Source organism: Pleuronectes platessa, chromosome 15 (assembly GCF_947347685.1).
Source record: "Pleuronectes platessa chromosome 15, fPlePla1.1, whole genome shotgun sequence".
In the NCBI taxonomy this organism is placed as follows: domain Eukaryota; kingdom Metazoa; phylum Chordata; class Actinopteri; order Pleuronectiformes; family Pleuronectidae; genus Pleuronectes; species Pleuronectes platessa.
This window is the reverse complement of record NC_070640.1, coordinates 19234555-19256747: the sequence shown is the minus strand read 5'-3', so window position 1 is coordinate 19256747 and position 22193 is coordinate 19234555. Positions and strand designations below refer to the sequence as shown.

At 41.3% G+C, this 22193-nt stretch overlaps 2 protein-coding genes across 4 annotated transcripts in view; one reads left to right on the top strand and one right to left on the bottom strand.

The window, feature by feature from the left end:
• Positions 1-3699, top strand: part of camkk1a (calcium/calmodulin-dependent protein kinase kinase 1, alpha a) — a 63931-nt gene extending 60232 nt beyond the window's left edge. Inside the window, exons 15-17 of the mRNA XM_053441728.1 lie at positions 268-371; positions 1868-1915; positions 2261-3699. Coding sequence (XP_053297703.1) covers positions 268-371; positions 1868-1915; positions 2261-2333 — 225 coding nt within the window. The 3' untranslated portion in view covers positions 2334-3699. The remainder of the gene's footprint in view (positions 1-267; positions 372-1867; positions 1916-2260) is intronic.
• Positions 3700-6336: 2637 nt separating this feature from the next.
• On the bottom strand, positions 6337-17611 carry p2rx1 (purinergic receptor P2X, ligand-gated ion channel, 1). Of its 3 annotated transcripts, none has more exons than XR_008341910.1 (14): positions 17073-17611; positions 13912-14056; positions 12971-13042; positions 12550-12607; positions 11322-11409; positions 11148-11228; positions 10421-10562; positions 10156-10301; positions 8072-8162; positions 7920-7985; positions 7735-7830; positions 7110-7193; positions 6966-7010; positions 6337-6881 (listed from the first exon to the last, which is right to left on the bottom strand). XR_008341910.1 is itself a non-coding variant. In XM_053441727.1 (13 exons), the coding sequence occupies exons 1-13, from the start codon at positions 17207-17209 to the stop codon at positions 6876-6878; spliced, it is 1185 nt and encodes a 394-aa protein (XP_053297702.1). In that variant the 5' UTR covers positions 17210-17598; the 3' UTR covers positions 6337-6875. The 3 variants fall into 3 exon arrangements, 1 of the variants encoding a protein (XP_053297702.1); XR_008341909.1 differs by having other exon boundaries at positions 12538-12607; positions 17073-17606; XM_053441727.1 differs by lacking the exon at positions 7110-7193 and having other exon boundaries at positions 12538-12607; positions 17073-17598.
• Between the last annotated feature and the right edge of the window lie 4582 nt (positions 17612-22193).

Genomic DNA, 22193 nt, shown 5'->3' with positions numbered 1-22193 from the left:
TGCGTTTCTACCTCACCTGATTCTGCACAAACTCAGATCACTACACCCAAGAATCAAATTACACACTCTTAGCTATTACACGTATTTCCCTTTTTTTCTCTCCTGTGAATGGCTTGAGATTCACACAGTTTCTGGCTCAGAAAACAAGCCCTTGTGTTGTTAGGAGGCAGTTATTCTGCTCTTTTATTTATTCTCTGCACAAGCACCGCACATATAAAGCGGCTCTTGTGCGCGTTTATAACCATTGTGTGTTTGTGAATGTTTCAGATCTTGGTGAAGGCCATGCTGAGGAAGCGCTCCTTCAGTAACCCCTTCGAATGCCCGAGCAGGAGAGAGGAGCGCTCCATGTCTGCACCTGGCAGCCTGCTCATGTAAGCTCCAGTCCACACATCCTTTCAGATCTAATGCCTGAGGAGAAAAGTCCAATAAAACCACAGAGGCTCGATCTTATTGTCGAGGTTTCACAGATACCTCACACCTGTCTCCTCTCTCTGCTGCATCTGGTTAACTAGCGCTCATCCCCGCGATGGCAGCAACTGCTTTTTGTTGCCATAGCACCATAATTCATTCTTTCATTGTATGCGGTGGAGCTTACAGCTTTTCTAAGTGTTTCTTTCTGTGTTGCTCTCAGCTTTGAATGGAGGAAGGGTTTGCGTTGAAAAAGAATGATACAGATCCATCAGAGCCTCGGGCTGACCTTGGAAAGTCTTATCCCATCATGCTGTTTTAATATATATATGCAGTCAAAGGCAAATTGGAGCAAGTCTAGCTGTTCCCTGCTGTACTGCAGCTGCCCTCTGGACAGTGTAATCCATGATTAGTGTCCACGAAGATGGACGACTGTGGCTTTTTTTTCTTTGAGGATTTCTCTATCTAGCTCCAGGTTTTCCCCTGCTACACTCAGAGCCCATAGTTGCTATTTAGTGTCTTCAGGGGACATGAATCAATACTGCCCCCTGTTGGACAATGAAGAAAAACAGCAATGCTTTACTGGTAGCACCAAGTAGTTTCCTTTTTGTGATAGAATGCCCCTGGATTTATGGGCAAAGTGGTTTTAGCTGTTAGAAAAAGCTGACGTGACGTCTAATGACTCTCCCTGTACTGGATGCATATTAATTCTGCAATACTTCTAGAGGCGATTAAAGAGAATGATCTGATCAACACTGCAAATAATTATTATTGCTGGTACGGTTTTAGTATTACACCTGTTTAATGCTGTGGAATTTTAAAGAGACTATTTTAAATAAGAATGCTCAGCTGAGACCAAAATCGTCAGACTTTAATCCCCAAAAAACCTTCTTCTAAATTTTACATAATGCAACTCGATAGATAAGATAATGCTTGATTAGTTCCAATCTGGGGAAATGGCCAAGATAGAATCTTGCGCTATATTTACCCTGCCTTAATCATGTTGTTGATGCCAATCCCTGATGGTTTCCTATCATCTCTTTGTAATGCAAAAATGTAAAAAATATATATATTTTCTTGAAAATGCCAAAGAACATATATAAGAATAGCTCACTCTTTTCTATAACTCCTGCCAAGAAAACAATTTTCTTAAGCCGGAAATCAAAAAGCTCACAAAATGCTAACCACTGCTGAACCTCCTTTCAGGATATATATACTAAAATGCCTAGGGTAGTAACAACAGACTTCAAGGAAAGATAGTCTCCATTCTTTTCCCAGTAGTTTAAGAAACAGTAGCTTAAGCATTTAATCAAATATCCAAATGATGACATCATCCTGAGGAGGTGGACTGTGGAGGTGGAGGATGTCTTCTCCAGAAACAAACGCCTCTGACCTCCTGAGGTGACCTCCACCCTCTCACCTGTGACTTTTCCCATCTTTTTCTCTCACTCTGCTGCAGGGACTCGTGGCCCTTCCGGCCCTCTTTAAAACTCCATCCCTCTCTCAGGTAAAACTCTGTCTGGCTCGCTGTCTGTCCAACGTCTACCAGCCGCTGCGTCTGCCATCCTCTTAGACTCCTCCGTTTGCCATCAGCTTATCCACCATCATGAGAAGTGGTGGATGCGGATCCTCTCCCCTTCTGTAATTTTCCTCATCTCCCTGCTGCTGCCATTTTACGCTGTTACATTTTTAACCTTCATCATGTTACAAGAAAAGGGGGAAGAACCTGCCTAACCTTGTCAAAGTGTCATCACTTGGATCATTCTCCTCGCCGCGGTCCTCCAGCTTCACATTCCCGGAAAGACAAAATGTTGATATTGACTTTCTCTCCCTCTTTCATTTCTTTTCTCAGAAAGGGAAGCACAGGAGACGGACCCAGAGAGGGAGAGCTGGAGGACCTGCATGAGGACGAGCCCTCGTCTTGAGTCTGCCGTCCACAGAACTCCGTCCTCTTTACATCCCCGTGCTTGGACTACTGTTCGCTCACCTCTCACACTCAGGCTTGCTTTGTTTTTTTTGCTTCCAGTCGATCCTTTCTTATTCCCCCAGTTTCCTTCTTCACTGTGGAGTCTCCCGGCTCTAAGTGTGATCGTCTAACCTGCTCAACCACTATGGGCAATGCAATGGATAAACCAATGAGAGGAGCTCTGATCATTTTCCGGATCAAAGTATTGTTCTGCAGAAAAAGACAAGGAAATGTTTCTTCACTTGCATTAAACTGTTTTGTGGTGGGGGGGACTTCTACTTTACGCCCATGTTCGGTCATAGTCAACCCATTGAAGAGACGAGAAACTCATCACAGACTTCAGCCTGTAAATGACACTATACCGTCTCTTCAGTGACGTACATGAGTTTTGATTTCTGATCAGTGATCGGCCATTTTTAATATTGTACAAAGATGTCTTAAAGTAACTTCAGTGTTATCGTCTCACACCCTCGTTATGTATGTGCCATCAGTAGCTTTTATTTTGAAGGCCGAAGTACTTCCTGTGCTGCCTTCATAGTCCTGGTTGGAGGGTGACCATAAACCAGGCAGCGGTTTTGTTTGAAAACATTTCAGTGTGACGTTTTCTGTTGTCGATGCGTGTAACTATTACTATTATGATTATAATTTTCTCTTCAAATCTATTGTGATTTTGGTTCTCGAACACTGTTATACTTAACTACAACGTCACACACTACTGTTTGATGTGAGGTCATAGTGACAGAGAATAGAGCACATCAAGGTGCGTGTTGTTTTAGGATGAGAGGGAACAGAAAGGAATTAGAAACCACCCACACTGCCCTGACCAACGGCTAATTGTCCAGTTAGCGCTCACGCAGATGGAATTAGATCAACCAGTGCAGCATCATCCAGGTGAAGTGACTGTTCAGAGACATCTAGGACATCTGGGAGGCTGGGGCGGAGGTCATTAATGTCACTGTTAATGAGGGGAGGGTAGTCATAGTTGAGAACGGTCTCTTTATTATTAACCCAAATATATTCTTGTCAGTTCGTTGTGAGAATGATTTCAACAGATTTAATCAAATAGTCACACATGATGGCTCTGGTGTTCAGTGTCATTACAGTATGTTTATCACAACCTTATTAGTATGGCCTTATTGTTCCGTAAATATATTTAAATGGTTAAATGAGATCACACTTCAATATATTTATTCCTTTTCAGTTATTAACGGTTCCACCCACCCAGTACCATACAAGGTGGTGGTGGAGGGTGCTGCAGGTTTTCGGTTGTGTAAGTCGGGGTCCACACAGCCAGGCTGGGGACAGTTTTAAGATGTGACCCCCCCCCCCCCCCCCCCCCCCCCTCCCCACTCTGGTACTCTTTGCACAGTCCGTATATTAGTTTGCCTGGGCCAGTCAAGTTTATAGAGCTGGGAAATGTTGGGCTAATGGGAACGTCTCCTCATGTTGTGCTTGTCTTCTCTGAGCCGACTCAACCCAGCTGAGAACATTTCTGCCTCCATAGCAGCTCTGCCTCAGATAACCCATTTGTATTATTTATATAACTCAATTTGTCCCCCGCCCCCCCCCCCCTTTTTTTTGCTGGTCTTGCACATTACCCTCTTGGGGGGAAAAAAGTTTGGATCTAAACACTCGAACTACAGTGAGAAAGGAGCATCTCAATGTTATGATTAGGTCCGGGCTGCCAACAATAACAGCAGCAGCAACAAGCTGATCGGAAACAGGCAGCACAGCGCTTCACTTTCCCTCTCATAGCCTTGTAACTCAAGTGCAGAGAATAGAGATGGCGTGGTGCGGTCTGAACGGAAATGTATTTCACGTGATGTTAGTGTCCATGTTTCTGGGTTTGTGCTCATAGAGACAGTGACCTAATTGCAAAATCAAAAATCATGTGGCTCCTGGGGAATGTAGATCTTTATATAATTTTTTACTTTTATTGTTCAGGAGAACAGTTGAGGCATGCATATCATTGTCTGAAATGTCTTTGTGTGACTTTGTGTCCGAGGATTGTGCTCCTCTTTTGTGTTTTCCTGTCTGTGCTGAGGATCAGGTGCAGTGAGTGACAGCAGGGAGGTGTACTGTGTTTGCAGAGTAACCTTCAATGAAGGGCTGATCGAACCAAAAAGTAAAAGATGTTGAAATGTTTGTTTTATTTGCTTTAATGCTGTACAACACTTATTTTTTACGTAGGTGTGTCCAGCTTTACATTGTGTGTGTGTGTGTGTTAGAGGTGCATTATAAATAATCATCTGTGTATTATTGGCTCATGTCAGAGGAATCCGGCCAATCATCCTTTTGTGCATGCTTTAGTTGTTCTTGCTAAAACATCACTTATATTTAAATGTTTGCACTTTTCCCACTTACACATAAATGTTGACATTACTGCTTCTACTGGTGCCTGCCAGCCACGACACACAGTGCAGTAATTAATCCAGAGAAAAAACTGTGTTCACCTGTAAAAGACCATATTTACTGTGTATTTGTATGCTCTCATAATCTCCTGTGCTCTTTGATGCATCACTCTCTGCATGTCACAGAGCTGCTGCTTGGTTTTTGAGAATTTTTACAAAATGAAACTCAAATTATGTTTCTGAAACTTCCTCTTCTGCCTGCGCTGAATCGGCTTCAGCAACTCGACTGGTTTTGAATAAACTGGTTTTGGTTTGCATATCTGCATGATGACAGAATTGTGAAAGTTGTACAACTCTGGAGCTCGCTGGGTTTTACTTCTGTAATGATGCATAACACCAAAGTACTGTAAGAGCCAGGTTCAGAGCTGTCTTCTCAATCACCCAGCCAACAATTATTTGATCATATATTAATACCTCAAATACCATGAATCACAATTTGAGGAAATTTAAACAAGGAGACAATGCTTTTTTTTTTTTTTTTTACCATTTATAATGCCTATTCATTTGTTTGCGTTCATTCCTGAACTGACATATATGAGCAAAAAAGTTTTCCACCTTAAGAGCTGTCCTGCCTTTTTTCTTTTGGAATCATATCAGAATGAATCTGAATTGTTGTTGGCTAAAAGTTCATCATGAAGAGGGTGTGTCTGTGAGTTTTTTTTATAGGAAAACCATTCATACTTCTAGAACTACTTTTACATGACTTGTTCCAGACATGATGAATTTGAATTTCCCTATCTTAGTGGTCACCTACATTATCCTTTTAAAACCTGTTACAGCTGATCCTGGTAGATAATCCATGACACTTTATTATCTTGGATGATGTTCAAAATTCCCTCTTCATCAATATTTGCTGCCGTTCCCTCGACTTAGGAATACAGGCTCAAACCTGTAAGGGAATGTGCAGCTTTGGCGGAAGTTGCCCACCTTAAATTCTCTATAGCCAAGTGCTGGGGCAGCAGTGAAACACAGAGGAGAATCAATGGGGGCAGTCGCTCCAGTTGAAGCACGTTAAGTGAATGACTAATTTCTCATGATTTCAGGTGACTGTTGTATCCACATGAGGAGGACTGTGGGAGAGCGAGTGAGCACATGAAGTCAGGGGCCGTTGGAGTGGCTGCTGTGTATTGTGTGTATTGTGTGTATTGTGTGTGTGTGTGTGTGTGTGTGTGTGTGTGTGTGTGTGTGTGTGTGTGTGTGTGTGTGTGTGTGTGTGTGTGTGTGTGTGTGTGTGTGTGTGTGTGTGTGTGTGTGTGTGTGTGTGTGTGTGTGTGTGTGTGTGTGTGTGTGTTTTGAAGGTGCCTGCCGTCCGTCTCCGTTTATGGATGTTTCAGCCCCCATAGGTCACCCGTATGAAAACAGACGCCTGGCACATCCCTATGGAATGCAGTTAGTGCAATGTAAATATGTACCAATATAGAAAGAAGCACATTTTTTAGTTGCTTTTATACACCTACACATAAACGTAAAAAACAAAATTACATTTTTGATATTTCGTATATGAAGTTTTTTCTACGACTTGCACTGTGAGACAAGAGAAACATCGGGACCATCACTGTACATCTTTTATTGAATTCACTGGGGAAGGGATGAGTCACTCTGACGGTGGCACATCCACCCATCACGTGTGTGTCCTGCTGTGACAGAGACAGTCACGGAGGCTATGGATGAGTTACGATGACGATGATGTGTATACACACAGGATCGCTGCAGCGTGCCAGGAGGTGTTCCACCACCAGGGCGGATGTGGAGAACAGTGAAGGAAGGTGCAGGTTACACCCAGTGTGTGAACAGAAGAAAACCGAGTTACACCCAATAAAGTACACATAAAGCTGAGCTACTCCATCAACAGCGAGAGTCTTATTCTCTCAGGATGGCTTTAAGAGTGGGAGGACGTTGGAAAGAGGTTCTGAAGGAGATCTGCAAGGAATCGAGGGCCCGTGTATCCATGTCTTTTGACATTTTTTCCTTCTCGGTTCAAGTCCATTTGTGAAAGTGTGTTTGTGTTGTCTTGCACGGTCTAGGGTAGGGTTCCAGTGCAGAAACCTTCAAAGCAGCATGGCCTCTGGCATGAACATTGGCCCCCCAGGTCACTTCTACACAAGAAAAGCAGATAAATTAATGAATCAACAATCATGACATATTTTAATAAAAAAAGGTATACAGTGTGAATGGCTTACTTTAGATGCCTCTGTTTCTACGCTACCTGCCTCTGAGTCAGGATCCTGTGAAATAAAAGTAGGAAAGGAGCTGTAGACACGTCTCAGGTAAATCAGGATTCTCGTCATAACAAAGAAAAGAAACATCTACTCTACTGTCGTGACCTCTATAGCACGTTGGACTGGTCTTCAATTTGCTTCAAGGGTGGAGTGGACACATGTGTCTAAACCAAGCAACTCACTGTCCTGCTGTAAATACAAAATGTTCTGGTGAAATAGGGACACTGTCGGGGTGAGCTGATCTGAGATTCAGCTTCAATCAGATAAATGGCTCCACTTTTCAAAGCACAGATGGTTCAGGGAATAAACAGCGTTAATTTCCGAAGTTTACTTTTCCCGTGTTTCTGGTTCTACTACGTCGTCCTTCACAAGAACTGAAATGCATGTTTAGATAAAGAATTCTAAAGAGGAATGTAGTACTTTTGGCAGCACCGTTTCTGTTCGTAGTGATATTGTTAAATGCACCTCTGCTGCCATCTTGTGTTTACAGCAGTAATTTACATGCGATACTTAAATGATTTAATATGGAATAGATCTTACCGGTACATGTGAATCTGTATGTTTAAATTTCACTGTGCAGTCAGTGTGTAAATAGATGATTGATAAAGAGGTGTACATAGAGAAGAACTGTACGTAGTGATATTGTTAAATGCACATCTGCTGCCATCTTGTGTTTACAGCAGTAATTTACATGCGATACTTAAATGATTTAATATGGAATAGATCTTACCGGTACATGTGAATCTGTATGTTTAAATTTCATGTTCTTGTAAAACTCTCTTTTAGGCAGCAGGTAGAGCAGCATCAAGTCACATACGACAGTGGCCTGAAAAAGTATTTCAAACAGAGTTACATTAGTTTTTATTTAAGGTGTTTCACAAGCAATGAAAAACAATTCTTACAGGTGCAACATACCACTCCAAAAATTCCCACTCCAGAGCCTATCGCCATCAGGGTTGGGATGATGTCGAACTTTCTTGCCTGTCAACAACAGAGTGCCAACTTATCAAAATAATGTTTTTCGTCCTAATGCTCAAGTTAGAAATTTGTGTAAATACATCACGTACCAGGGACTGCACAATGATATCCAATCTGATCCCAAAGACTTTGAGAAGGGTTCTCTTCTGAACTTTATCCTCAAAATAATGCCTTGCATACCTATAATATGTCACAACAATAAAAGCAATATTTTGACAAAGCATTTAGTAAATATTTACATTTTTCCACACATATTCCCTATAATTCATTTAATGTTATATGGTAAACCTTAACAATTAGATTTATCTTGTAAAAAAGGGAAACATCCATTCATTTTTATTTATGAATAAATGATAATGCTGGTGGGATAGTATTGAAGGCTAACCCAGCAACTACAGTCAACAACACTACTGCCAAGTAGCATTACCATTATGTAGATAATGCCTGGTAGTGATGGTGCATGTGTGAGCACAGAGAGAATAGAAGATTCGCAGAGCACTCTGAATACTAACAAGTGACAGTTTGAGACAGATCTCAGCAGCCACATTGAGCCGTTTGAACTGACGGAGAGTAAACATTATAAACTGTGTTTGTACTGAGGCTGTCTGCAGTCAGCACACACAGACCTGGAGCAGAGCAGCACCAGGAGCCAACAGTGAGTTCACTTCAGTGCACGGAGAAATCAAGTGAGCCTAATATAGATGGTATACCATCAGGAGAATAGAAATGTCCGTCAGCAGTATTTTACTGATTTTGTAAATCAGAAGGGCATTAAGTAGAGCGCATACATCACATCACAACAGTCTTTAAATTCAATCAAATGGCACCAAACTTCACACATGCATAGATATCGGTTAAAGTGTGAAATTGTTATAGAACGTCCTGTCTGGCTATGTAATAAAAAAAAATGAGTGTGTTCTTCCCCGACCCACATTGCATCTTTACACAAAGTTTCTCGGTGATCCGCTCTGTAATTTCTGTGTAATCTTGATTACCAACAAACAAATGAATGAACCGGTGAAAACATGACTTCGCTAGTGGAGGTAATTGCAACTGAGGTATCTTTTCTTCACAAAACAAGAGATGACTGAGCAAAATGTTGCCGGAGCATTGGACCTATACAAATTTATTTCAATAACTGTGCCTCTTTGTCCATGTTAGACGAACAGGACAATGTGAAAGACAAGATACAGCCAGAAGACGGTTAGTTAAAGTCAAGAGCTGGACACAGTGAAAACAGCTAGCTTGGCTCCATCCAAAGCTAACAGCTAACAATAGTTTTACCAGCACCTGTATAGCCACAAAGTAACATGGTGTATCTTCCATGTATCCTCCATCACAACAAAGGGAAGCTACGACCAACACTTTGTGGTGTTCTACAGTGTTATCGTGTAAAACAGAACTAAAATTGCCATTTCCCCTATTTCCTAACCAGCAGTTGGCTCCAGCTTCATACTTTATGTACAGTCACTTGAGTGGTATCAAATTCCCCATCTCACTCTCGAGAGAAGTGAGAGCGCTTATTTCCCCAAATGTCAAAAAGGCTACTCGCAAATCAAAAAGAAAAATCTTATTAGCAATTACTTTCATCTGCAATTATGGATATTAACATAAAAACGTGCGGTAGATATATATGCTTCAGGGTGGTTTCTTCAGGCCGGCATAGGAGTCATGTCACAATCAGAGTGAACAAAACCCACATGTAAGCCTGGCAATGAACATGCTGTAATGGTTGAGTTACAAGGACAAATGCAACTGCATAAGAAGCTCAAACCACATTCTGAAATAAAATCTTACAAATTGTCAGTTCATTTTTTTCAAATTTAACCTTTTCAAAGAATTGTCTCTCTCCTCAACGCTGACTGACCCAAACCTGGAGAACCAGCATCGGGTATCATCATCATCATCATCATCATCATCATCTTACCGTCTTACCAACCACTCAAAGTGCTTTACGCTAGAGGTCACTTTCACACATTCATTCTCACGTTCGTACAGTTCTTCTCTATGTACACCTCTTTATCAATCATCTATTTACACACTGACTGCACAGTTCAGTGTCGGTACAAAACACACAAATTCACCACACATAATTATGCGTTCATCCCTGCCAATAGATTGACCTAAATCATACACACTGCTCCTTTTAATTCACTGAAGTGTATTTACACACCTGAAGTTGTAGCCTACTGATGCTTTGGTTTTGTCTTTCTCCTCAGGGTTTCCATACAGACCATGGAAGTTGTATTTTGGTATACAGTGTTTGACAGCCACATCAAAGTTACATGTCCAGTCGACCACAATGCCAATGGCCCCTCCCTGTCAAGACACAAGCCCATGATACATCGACCAAGTCTCCACTGGAACACAAGGAACAAAACAAGGCACCAAAAGATGATCCCAACATATTCAGTGTTGAATTTATGTAGCCAACTTACCACTCTGGCAATTGTTTCAAAATCAAAGCCAGACAGTCTAACTATGTCTCCCAGTCTGAATATTGGACACAGTGGATCATCCTTCGGATCATGGTAGCATTTGTTGATGTATGCTGCATCAATGCCGTCCACCAGGTTACTCCTGAAAACGCAGATTTATGTCAAACTTCAGGGAAACAGAATGTATTGCATGAATTTGTTTAGATAAAAGCAACTCTAAATTGCCCATAGAGGTGAATGGTTTATTTGTCTCTATTAGACAGCCCTATAGACATCACCCTAAAAGGATTGTTGGTATAGTTAATGGCTGGATGAATAGATGTATGGATGTTTGATGATAAATTAAAGTCTTTTATCTCCAACTGATTTCTTATGATTTTTTTTTTCTTGAAGCAAGTTACACAACAGTATCATTTTTTTATCATCTACATCATGACTGAAATGGATATAAAGTGTGTTTTTTGTATTTCTTGTCAGAGAATAATTCATGGACCTTGATGAAAAGATCCAGGCGTGTTTAGGAGAGTGGTATTAATGATGTTGTGCAGTTTGCCGCAGATCCAAATAAAAATCCAGATTGAGTGAATTTAATTGTGGTTTTATGAGGAAACTGTTGGGCTTAGGCGGAGGTAGGTGTTCTGATGAGTGCCATCCTAGTTTCTTTAGTTATAATCACATTTTGCATCTGCCTAGCTAAATGAAAGTTGACATGAATGAGGTCCCTCACCTTGTGACATCGAATAAGGGGAAGGTTATGGAGTTTTTGATGAACAGAGTGTAGTTTTCGGCAGACATCAACAGAGGAGGACTGGAATGGAAAAGATAAAAGAATAACGTACAGAACACAAAATCCCTACAAAATCTATCATCACATAATGGATAGTTCAGTGTTTCCACGTACTCTGGTATAATGGTATCATCCTCAACAGGGCACCAAGCCAACACCTCACAGGTCTTCGTGGTGTTCACACAGACTCCCGTCATTTGCCCTTGAAACAGAATTTACCATGTAGAAAATATTAAAACAGAAGGGAATGTGTTTCAAGCAGCAGAAACAAGGCATTCGCTTGAAACATTTCCCGCCCCCACTCGTCATCTTATCTTGAATTAGCATCCAGAGCAGTGAGCGAGATATAAAAGTGGACCAAAACGCTGAAATAGCTGTTTCCTTTATCTCTCCTTTGTGTGATTAGTTTTGTTTGTATCAGTTCCTCTCATCGTGTGCAGGGCGACTTCACAGACAGTTCCCCAAAAGGCGCTCGTTGGGTTACTTGGCTTCAATCTCTGACCTTTCACCATACTACAGCTCCAGGCCCACCACCCCCCTTATGTTTACTTGTCTTCCAGCACAGAGACAGTTGGCCGCCTCTGAAGAGGCACTGGCACCTCAAGGTGAAATTGTCTGGTATGAAACAGACAGATCTAAAGCTTTAGCTAACACTGGTCTTATTGAAGGGGAAGTGTGACACAGGGGACTTTAATGGCTTCAGATTTAACCCTGGGACAGATGGGGGACTATAAATTTATATAAGCGCTCTTTGAACTTAACATCAATGCAGTAGATGTTTGAACCTATTAAAAAAACGCTTTCATCTGGATGAATTTAATATTGTTTCTGAGCTCATATTCACCGCCTGTTTTCATATGCCTGTGTCTACTTACTCAAGGCAGGGTGATCAACATGATATAAGAACACACACTATGTGTTTGGATGCTAACTCTAGATTGTTGATATAAATCAGTTTTTTTCTACGTGCTAGACAAGTGTATGCGTAAGTTGCATGCGAGTGTTTACCCTAGCAGCCACAGGGATGAGTCAGATCTGGTGTGTTTTAGTTTATACTGTGTGAGCCCATTCAATGGCAGATCTTAAAAGCCACTGCCCATTTTGCAAATACACTTCTCCAGAATGATCCTCTCTACCTCCCTCAGTACATCACAGTCCCATCACTGGCTTTACAGAAGTATAAGACAGGCTTTTTCGTCTCCAGGGGAAACAAAACAAAGCATATGAAAAGCCAAAGATCGGGACTGATCTGAGTTTGGCCACAGGCAAACGAGACGGTTCCTCAGTGGGGACTTCCTAGGTCATACACTGTCAGGCCGTCAGGATTTACCATGTCCCGTACGTTTCAAATTCCCTCCTTCACAGTCGGCGTCCGAGCTGCAGTTGTTCTTGCCTTTGAGCTGTTGTAAACAAGAGATCGGGGTCAGTGGGCGTAGGCAACAGTGGAATGTGGACGTGAATAAACTAGAAGGCTTTAAAGGTGAAAATCACATGACATTGTGAAAATGAAGTTTAGCATTTATTGGGATACTCTGCAGCACACAAGGAACCACTGTTTATGTCATCTTGAAACCATTAAACTTAAATAGAATGTGTTGCAATTTGCTACACAATTATCCATTTACACAAACAGTCTCGGAATGGGACACGGTTTCCGTTTTGTTTTACTATTTATGGAAGTGAGACGGACACAAAGAAAACAGAGGGGGGAAGAGGAAAACAGTTAGAAAGAGAAATGAAAACCAAAGAGCCTATTCACATACCTCTGGACATTTTCCCAGAGTCTGACCTTCAGTTACGATGTAGTTTGTCATCACCACAAATGATGAGTCCCCCTGAGGTTTAGGATTAAAGGAAGGAATATGCTATTATATCTCCATTTATTTATGCAATAAAATGACACAATGGTTCTTATGCAACATTCAGTTTATTGTTGGTGGAAGGTCAAACATTAATCAGGTGTTTCTCATTGTAACCCTGCTCATATCACAAACACATTCAAATTAAAAAAGGTCATTCCCCACAATTTTTCAACATAAAGGAATATTCATTCATATTGAATAATTATTTTGGAAATGACAGGAAGAAGCTAGGGAAACAGTATTGTTATTTTATAGGGGCAGAGTGGCCTAGGGGCTAGAGTGGGCGTTCTCCAACAAGAATGTTGAGTGTACTAAAAATGTAAGTCGCTTTGGACAAAAGCGCCAGCCAAATGACATGTAATAATAATTATATATGAAGGGTAAATAATCTGCCTGCATCTCTAAAAGCTCATTAAATGTGTTATGTCTTTGTAACTTATTTGAAGCACAATAGAGCCGGGTTATCTGTTGTGCTAATTTAAGCTACCTCACTGCTGGCTCCAGCTTCACACTTGAACACAGAGATGTCTTCTTCACTTACTCATAAAGCCAAGCCAAAGCCTACACACCCACACCTCAGAGCAAACATGACAGCCTTCATTGTGGATTACTTTCTTTGCTTCCCATAGATAACTTGAACCAGCAAAATTTTGGGTAAACAAAGCATTTGACGCAGCTCATCCGACTCAGGTTGATGTTTAATCACTCTGACAGCTGGATTCATGGACTGCGGATGTCATGACATTTGACTCCGACCCAGATTTGATATAATCTCAACTATGGTCGGTAACTTGTATCAGGTGCAAAATAAAAATCTTCACCATTCACTTTCAACCACCTACCTGCGGTGGGAAGACGTAGTCAGCCACGTCCCAGATTCTCTCATATCCATTCACACTGGTGTAGCCCACGCCTTTCATTTTGGTGAAGACGGAGCTGACTGCCGTGTCCGTGGACTGGTAGCCTTTCTCGTAGATGAAAACCCATCTGCAGGGGGACACACAAAGTGTCCTGTCAGGCATGTCAGCACCTCCAACTCCCACTCGACCTCAGCCAAACATCTGAGCCCCACAGGCGACTGCATGTGTAAGTGTGATGTTGATAGCCTGCACAGTGACCCCGGATGCCATCAGCACACCTCACAGGCTCACATGTGAATGTTATTGTCCGTGACATTTACAAATAGTTCTTTTTCAAGGTGGTAACTTACCAGTTTCAAAATATGTAAGAAAAAGTAACACGTTAGATAGACCTCAAAAGTTAAAATCAGCACAAGTTGGAAGTAAACACACTGTGAGTAATTGCGGTTTCAGTCAGTAGAGCTATTGTGCTCATTCACAGATGAATGACCTAAATTGGGAACCATTTAACTATACTTAAGTATTTATTTATAAATTAGCAAGTAAAAGTAAAACAAAGCTGTTCATCTCATATATATCTCTCATATATATTGTAGAGCAATTGAATTTACATAATACAATCTCAGTAATTTATTTGAATTTTAAATGCAGGATTTATTTTTAAAGGAATATATTACATTTCTGTATTGATGTTTTTACCTAAGTAAAGGAACTAAACATTTTCTCAATCTGTGGTAATGAGCCATAGAGAGATTTGAAATGTACTGAACTCCGGATTTAAATACATTTTTTATTTATACAGCAAATGTTAAATATTCCTTTTTTTATCTGGCTAAAAACTGCAGCTATGTCGCATTGACTAACTTAAGAACAAGTGCCTGAATCCCTCATCACATAAAAGGATTGGCATCAGGCAAAACCCCACTTCACACTCGAGTGCACTACTTTTCTGAACTCTGCAGAGTGAAGCTTCTCATCGTGTTGCTCACTCTTTGTGTGGCCAGGAGGGATATGACTAACAGCTGGCCTGCACTGGACAGATACTGTATGTACACACACGCGCATGTGGAGCTAGGCTGTGAAAAGTAATTATGCCCGGGCAGAAAGCCTGCAGGACGGTTTGCATTGCTGCACACGTTCATTTGTCTGCGTACAATGAGAGCACCTTACAGCAACAGACGAACAAAACATCTTAGCAGAGAGAAATAAGGTGCATAATGAGCATATCAGCTTGGCCAATCAAATTATGTAAGTTGGAGCTAACACTGCAGCGGATGTGGAGGGGGGGAATAAGAAATAGACGAATTAACGGAATAAAGAAACGCATGAGCATGAAATAATGGAAGAATCCTCCCGAAACAGCAGTCTAAGTGAGATCTGTATCTGCTCCGACAGAAGGCGACGCAGAGACAAGGCAGCTCCTTCATGTGCTGAGAGGGCTTTCTCCTTCCACCATACTGTGGCGCCGAGATTAGTCTTCGTTTTGTGAAGACAAATTAGAATGAATGAATGAAAAATTCCAGCTCCAACTAATCACTTTAAGATGCAAACTATGGATTGGCATTTTTTTGTCAACCTAAAAGCAACAAGATGGGAATTAATTAAAAGAACAGACATAATGGTTTTGCTGCTGTCCTCCATTAAATTAGTGTATGCTTTATTTTAGAGATTTACTTTTGAGTGATGTATAAAACATTTTCAAAGCCATGAATGGGAACTTGTGCATTTGTTTTAATGCAAAGCTCTGTGTTGTATGTGTACTGCTAAACCCTGGTGCATGTTTCATGAATGAGGAATAAGTGAGTAAAAGCAGAAACATATAACTGGAAAATAAGTGCATTTTGAAATATTTTCCATTTAATATCTCAAAAATAAAAGTTTGAGTAGTGTGTGTTTGTATAAGGCAAAATAAAAATTTAGAACTTCCTGCGGGACAAGGCGGCCAACGAGACACCGGTTCACTGCAAGTGCCTGAGAGACACGGGCAGACGGCAGCTCCGACCTGTCAGCCCCGGTGCTTGAATGGTGAGAAGGAGAATCTGGACAGCTTTATAATCACCTCTCCGTTCATGTCCATCACTGCCCCAACCTCAAAGCGGCCTGATGGCTGCAAAAAGACAGGTGACAGGGTGCAAGCTCTGTCATGCACACACAGCCCTGATGCCAACCGAGCCAAACATTTGAAGCACTCTGCATCTGTTCACTTTTTTTTAAAATTGCATCAGCCCAAAGTGCAAATATAATGTGTAATTTATATCAGTTTTTTTTATATTACAGAAATGGTGATGGTGAACTTTTTCTGGCTCTGGGGCTTGTGAAGATTAAAGCACAGTGATAAGATGTGAACCACAAAGAGAAACCATGTGTGCCATTTCAAATCAGTTTAAATCAAAGGGAAGGAGTCCTTGCCATCAGCAAGAGGAGATGTTCTTAAATTTGTCTTTCTCTGTCACAGTTCTGGTCACTGATCACCACCAGCAGCAGAAGGTAACACATCTCTGTGCCATTTGGCAGTGAATTGGGCAGCGGTTGATTGTTATCTGTGTTAGCATATGTCTCAGCGCGTTCATCACACCCAGCTCCTCAGGTTCTGCTGCTCAGAGGTGCAGAGGAAGAATGTCAAACACACAAACAACTGCCCCTGAGTCATCCCAAACTGAAAACTGAAATGGTGTCATCTGAAGTGAGATTAATTAACAACAAGCTCTCCTCTCTCCGCTCTCCTGAGTGACTTTCCAAGGCACAAAGGCAACATGTCCAAGCAAGTGTGTGGATGATGCGTAAGTTATAAAGCATGCAGCTGCTTGGTCTCAACTTTAGACGGGCAAATAACAACAGTGATCTTGTGATCCTGTCATCTCATGTTCTCGTCTCTCCCGGCATCACTCAAACAGTCAATACTTACATATAGCACTACGGTCAAAGTCAAACAAGAGGCCTCAGGTTTTTCTCTTTTTTTTTCAAACGAAATGCAAAATGAAGAACACAGTCAGTTTTTATGTCAAACTGTATGTTAATACTGAAGTTGCAGGAATGTGCACTCGGAGAGGTCCTGCATCACGCTGCGTCCCTCCAAGGCTATACAAAAGCTGCCATATAGTAAAACAAAAACAGCAAAAGTAGGCGAATTGTGAGATTCTTACCCAATGATGTAAGCCACGACTCCCAGCTGGATCAGACGGCACACCACTCCCACCTTACTGTTCCTGACCAACACCTGGCGAGGGGTCTCATACTCAAAAAAGAAGTCAGCGAGGGCATTGGTGATCTGGCTTTTCATCTTCTGTCATGGGCTAACCTGCAGAGAGGAGGGTCTCTCTCTCTCTCTCTCTCTTAATCCAAGCACTCAGACTCCACTCTCTGTGCGTCCTGGTTGCCTCTGACTCTTTCCTCACTGGTGGCAAGGGTCCTCTGCCTCCTTCCTCTCATCAGTGACGTCTGAAGCAAGAAGTCCTGAGGTGTTGGACTTCCTCTCTCTCTCTCTCTCTCTCTCTCTCTCTCTCTCTCTCTCTCTCTCTCTCTCTCTCTCTCTCTCTCTCTCTCTCTCTCACTCTCTCTCTCCACTCATGGGTGCAGCATGTCACTCACCTCATCACTGCCTCCTCTGAATTTTCACTACCTCTCTTTCTTTGATGCTTCAGTTTCACAATAAATTGGCAAAAATGTTGTTGGGGAGACGAGACTTGACTTGTTTGGAACTCAACAGTTGCAACATATGCAACAGACATCCCTCCGCTGAATGTGCAATCAAACCTTATCTCTCAACTCTCTTCCTGCTTGCACAGCAGAGATAGAAAGCGTACGCCACAGTTCAGCTTGTTTGCCTGCTCTCATGTCACCACATGAGGACACTAAGCCTTCTTATGTTTTATCATATTTCTGCGTCGGGTTTGTGTGTTTCTCACAACCACCCAACAATCCAACCTCTCCCTTTCATATACTGAGGTGCTTTGCATTTCTTATTTCCACTCTCTCTCAGGTGAAGGAAGGTGGCAAACACACTGTTGTTGCAATCAAAGTGAACCGTTGCATTTCTACCATTTCGGTATGAAATTGTTCACATATAAAAACTACATTGCATGAAAGGTTTTTCCATCTGAAAAAAAAAAATTTTCCTCACTTGTGTGCACTTCCTTCTAATCCCGAGAGATTAGTGAAGGGAACATCTTGTGCTGGAATCAAAAATCCAAATCTAGATGTGGCTAAGCCTATTCCAAAGGAGACGTCAATATACATTGGAAATTGTCTACAAGGAGCCCTGTCTAAACTTTGGTGGGATTGCAAGTGTAAAAAAAACAACTGTGTCATCACTGTGTCTGAACAAGCTCACTTGTTCACTCAGTCAAGGACACTCAGTAGTTTTCTTGACAGTGAGTAGGAAGATTTCAGACACTAACAATCATCATTATTTGTGATCATTATCTGTTGTAGAAAGTAACGTACCTACCATAGATATACATTTTTATCCCAAAGGTTTTAGCCAATTACAGACCAATATCTAATTTCCCCTTCCTGTCTAAAATCTTAGAAAAAGTTCAGCTGTGTGAGTTTTTCCAGGAAAATAATAAATATGAAGACTTTCAGTCTGGGTTTAGAGCCAATCACAGCACAGAGACAACCTTAGCAAAAGTCACTAACGACCTTCTAATAGCTTCAGATCAGGGACTTGTGTCTGTCCTCGTTCTGTTAGATCTCAGTACAGCATTCAACACAATTGACCATCACATTTTATTTCAGAGACTAGAACAGTTAATTCACTGCCCTAAACTGGTTTAAATCTTATTTTTATGATCGCTTCCAATTTGTGCAAATCAAAGATGAGTCATCTCTGTGCGCACCAAAGTTAACCATGGTGTATATACTTCCACTAGGAAACATGATTAGGACACACTCTGTAAATTTCCACTGCTAGGCGGTCGACACCCAGTTATACTTTTTATTAAAACCTGAACAAAGTAATCAATCAACTAAACTTCGAACATGTCTCAAGGACATAAAAACCTGGATGACCGCAATTTTCTTTATTAAACTCAGATAAACCAAAGGTTATAATACTTATAAACACCTTGGAGATAAATTATTTAATGATATAGCAATAACAAATAACAAATTTCTAGTACCGCCTTTTGCACTTGCGTAATATCTAAAAAATGTCCTTTCGCAAAAAGATGCAGAAAAACGAGTCCATGCCTTTGTTATATCAAGACTGGATTACTGTAAGTAATTATTATCAGGCTCCAGCAGTAAGTCGTTAGAGACTCTGCAACTTGTCCAAAATGCCGCAGCACTTGTCCTGACAAGAACCAAGAAAAGAGAGCACATTTATCCAGTATTAGCATCGCTACACTGGTTTCCGGTTAAATCTGGAATAGTATTTAAAATTCTCCTCCTCACCTTCAAGGCCCTTAATAATATGGAGCCATTTTACCTTAAAGAGCTGTAAGTACCTTATCAACCCACTAGAGCACTCCGCTCCCAGAATTCAGGCTCACTTGTCGTCCCTAAAGTCTTTAAAAGTAGAATAGGAGCCAAAGCTTTCCGCCATCAAGCCCCTCTGCTGTGGAATAATCTCTCACTTTCAGTTCAGGAATCAGACCACGACCGAGGTGGCAGCTGATGATGAATTCTAATTGGCGGCAATGGACAATGACTGTGGACTATACTGGCATCCGATCTTGATGGTGGATCATGGATCATGATTGCAGCAGGACTGCTTGACATATAGTATTTCTCCTCAGATAGTTGACCTTCAAGTATCTGACCTTCAGTTATCCTTCAAATGTTTACCCTCATCAATGCTGCTTAAACCTTTATCCTGATGATGTTTTCCTCTACACTTGACATCTATTGCACTTCTGTCCGTCCTGGGAGAGGGATCCCTCACATGTGGCTCTCTTAGAGGTTTCTACGTTCTTTTTACCCTGTCGAAAGGGATTTTAGTAGTTTTTCCTTACTCTTGTTGAGGGTTGAGGACAGAGGATGTCACACCATGTTAAAGCCCTATGAAACGAATTGTGATTTGTGAATATGGGCTATACAAATAAAATTTGATTGATTGATTGATTGATATACACAAGTAACAACATGGCTGAGAGCAAATGAAGTGCAGTATTTGGACACACCCGAAAGGTCTACAGAGTAATGCTCACAGCTTTGGGTACTTACACATCGCTGTGTGTTGAACTTTATGTTTAAAGTTTTTTTATTTTTTATTTTTATTTGCCTTTATTTAACCAGGTCGGTCCCGTTGAGATACAATTACCTCTTTTCCAAGGGAAGCCTGGCCAAGACAGCAGCATACAAAAAATGTCAACAGTCACAAGACACACAAAAATCACATAACACAGATCAAATAAGATAAGTTCCCTGTTCCCTTAAGATAAGGCAACAGGACTAAAGCTCCGGATTCCCACCAAAACAAGAACAAGTGCGGTATGAAGCCAAGTACTCATCACCTTAGATTATAATCATAAACTGCTTCTAATCATGGACAATGCATTTCCACTTCATAATTCTCTCCGGATATAGAGCCACACTATCCCGGATTCGAACGAAACTATCAGGAGTTAGAATCTGCACAGTAGCGATTGCGCGTTGGAGCCGTGGTAGCGAGGTCCAACCGAAGCATGTGCTCAATCATGACGTTGACCCCGTTTTCTATAGCATCAAATAAGTAATTAAACCCAACTGTTCTTGAAAAACTTGCACTTGAAAATACATCAGTGTGATTAGGACAACTTTTAATGACAGAAACCATCTTTGGGAAACTTTTATCTTACGTGATGAACATGGATGAAGAGGGATTTTCAAAATATACTGCAGTCAGCCACGAGGTGATGATGGAGACACTTTGGCTTCACTTATGCAGAGCAGTCATCTTTATAATCAATCCTTGGCTATAATGCTAACACTGGCAAACAATTCAGTTGAAACACAAAATATAGCCTGTACTAGTGGTAATGTCGTTGGTTATTAGACGATGAGGATTCTGCGGTAACACCAAGGGTTCTCTCCCTGGTACTGGAACAGCAGAGTGTTCTACAAAGATATGTTTCTTCTGGAGCAGGAAAACTTGAAGTGCTTTATTCAGGTGATCATGGAGGAAACTGGATGGAGACTGGATAGAGTTAATAGAGATGTACAGGAGTAACGTCTATTGAAACTCCGTCATGAAACTCCGTACTGTAGGATCACCACTGTTGTAGAAAGTAGCGTACATACCATAGATATACATTTTTATCCAATTGTGAATTTTTTGGACTACGAGGCGTTTGCAGTGGTAACATATACACAAGTAACAAAATGGCTGTGAGCAAATGTAGAGCAGTGTTTGGACATGAATTTGGACACACCCGAAAGGTCTACAGAGTAATGCTCACAGCTCTGGGTACTTACGCAACGCTAGGTGTTGAACTTTATGTTTACAGTACTCATCACCTTAGCTTATAATCATAAACTGCTTCTAATCATGGACAATGCATTTCCAGTTTCAGTCTTCTCTCCGGATATAGAGCCACTCTATCCCGGATTCGAACGAAACTATCAGGAGTCAGAATCTGCACAGTAGCGATTGCACGATGGAGCCGTGGTAGCGAGTTCCAACCGAAGCATGTGCTCAATCATGACGTTGACTCCGTTTTTTATAGCATCAAATAAGTAATTAAACCCAACTGTTCTTGAAAACTTGCACTTGAAAATACATCAGTGTGATTAGGACAGCTTTCAATGACAGAAACCATCTTTGGGAAACTTTTATTTTACATGCACTTTGACTTTTTAATTTGTTCCATGTCCTGTCCACTAACCTGGATGAAGAGGGAGTTTCAAAATATACTGCAGTCAGCCCCCAGGTGACGATGGAGACACTTTGGCTTCACTTATGCAGAGCAGTCATGTCATCCATCTTTATAATCAATCCTTGGCTATAATGCTAACACTCGCAAACAATTCGGATGAAACACAAAATATAGCTGATACTAGTGGTAATGGTTTTGGTTATTAGACGATGAGGATTCTGTGGTAACACCAAGGGTTCTCTCCCAGGTACTGGAAACGCAGAGTGTTCTACAAAGACATGTTAGCAGGAAAACTTGAAGTGCTTTATTCAGGTGATCGTGGAGGAAACTGGATGGAGACTGGATAGAGTTAATAGAGATGTACAGGAGTAACATCTATTGAAACTCCGTCATGAAAGTCCGTACTGTAAGATACTTATCTGTTGTAGAAAGTAGCGTACATACCATAGATCAGTGATTTTCAACCTT

Excerpts from the sequence above, each read along its gene's own strand:
- p2rx1 (XM_053441727.1), bottom strand. The coding sequence starts at position 17,209 with ATGAAAAGCCAGATCACCAATGCCCTCGCTGACTTCTTTTTTGAGTAT. Across the intron at positions 11,229-11,321 it reads GATGATACCATTATACCAGA|TCCTCCTCTGTTGATGTCTG; the intron begins GTACGTGGAAAC and ends TTTCCATTCCAG. Across the intron at positions 10,302-10,420 it reads TTGAAACAATTGCCAGAGTG|GGAGGGGCCATTGGCATTGT; the intron begins GTAAGTTGGCTA and ends GTGTCTTGACAG.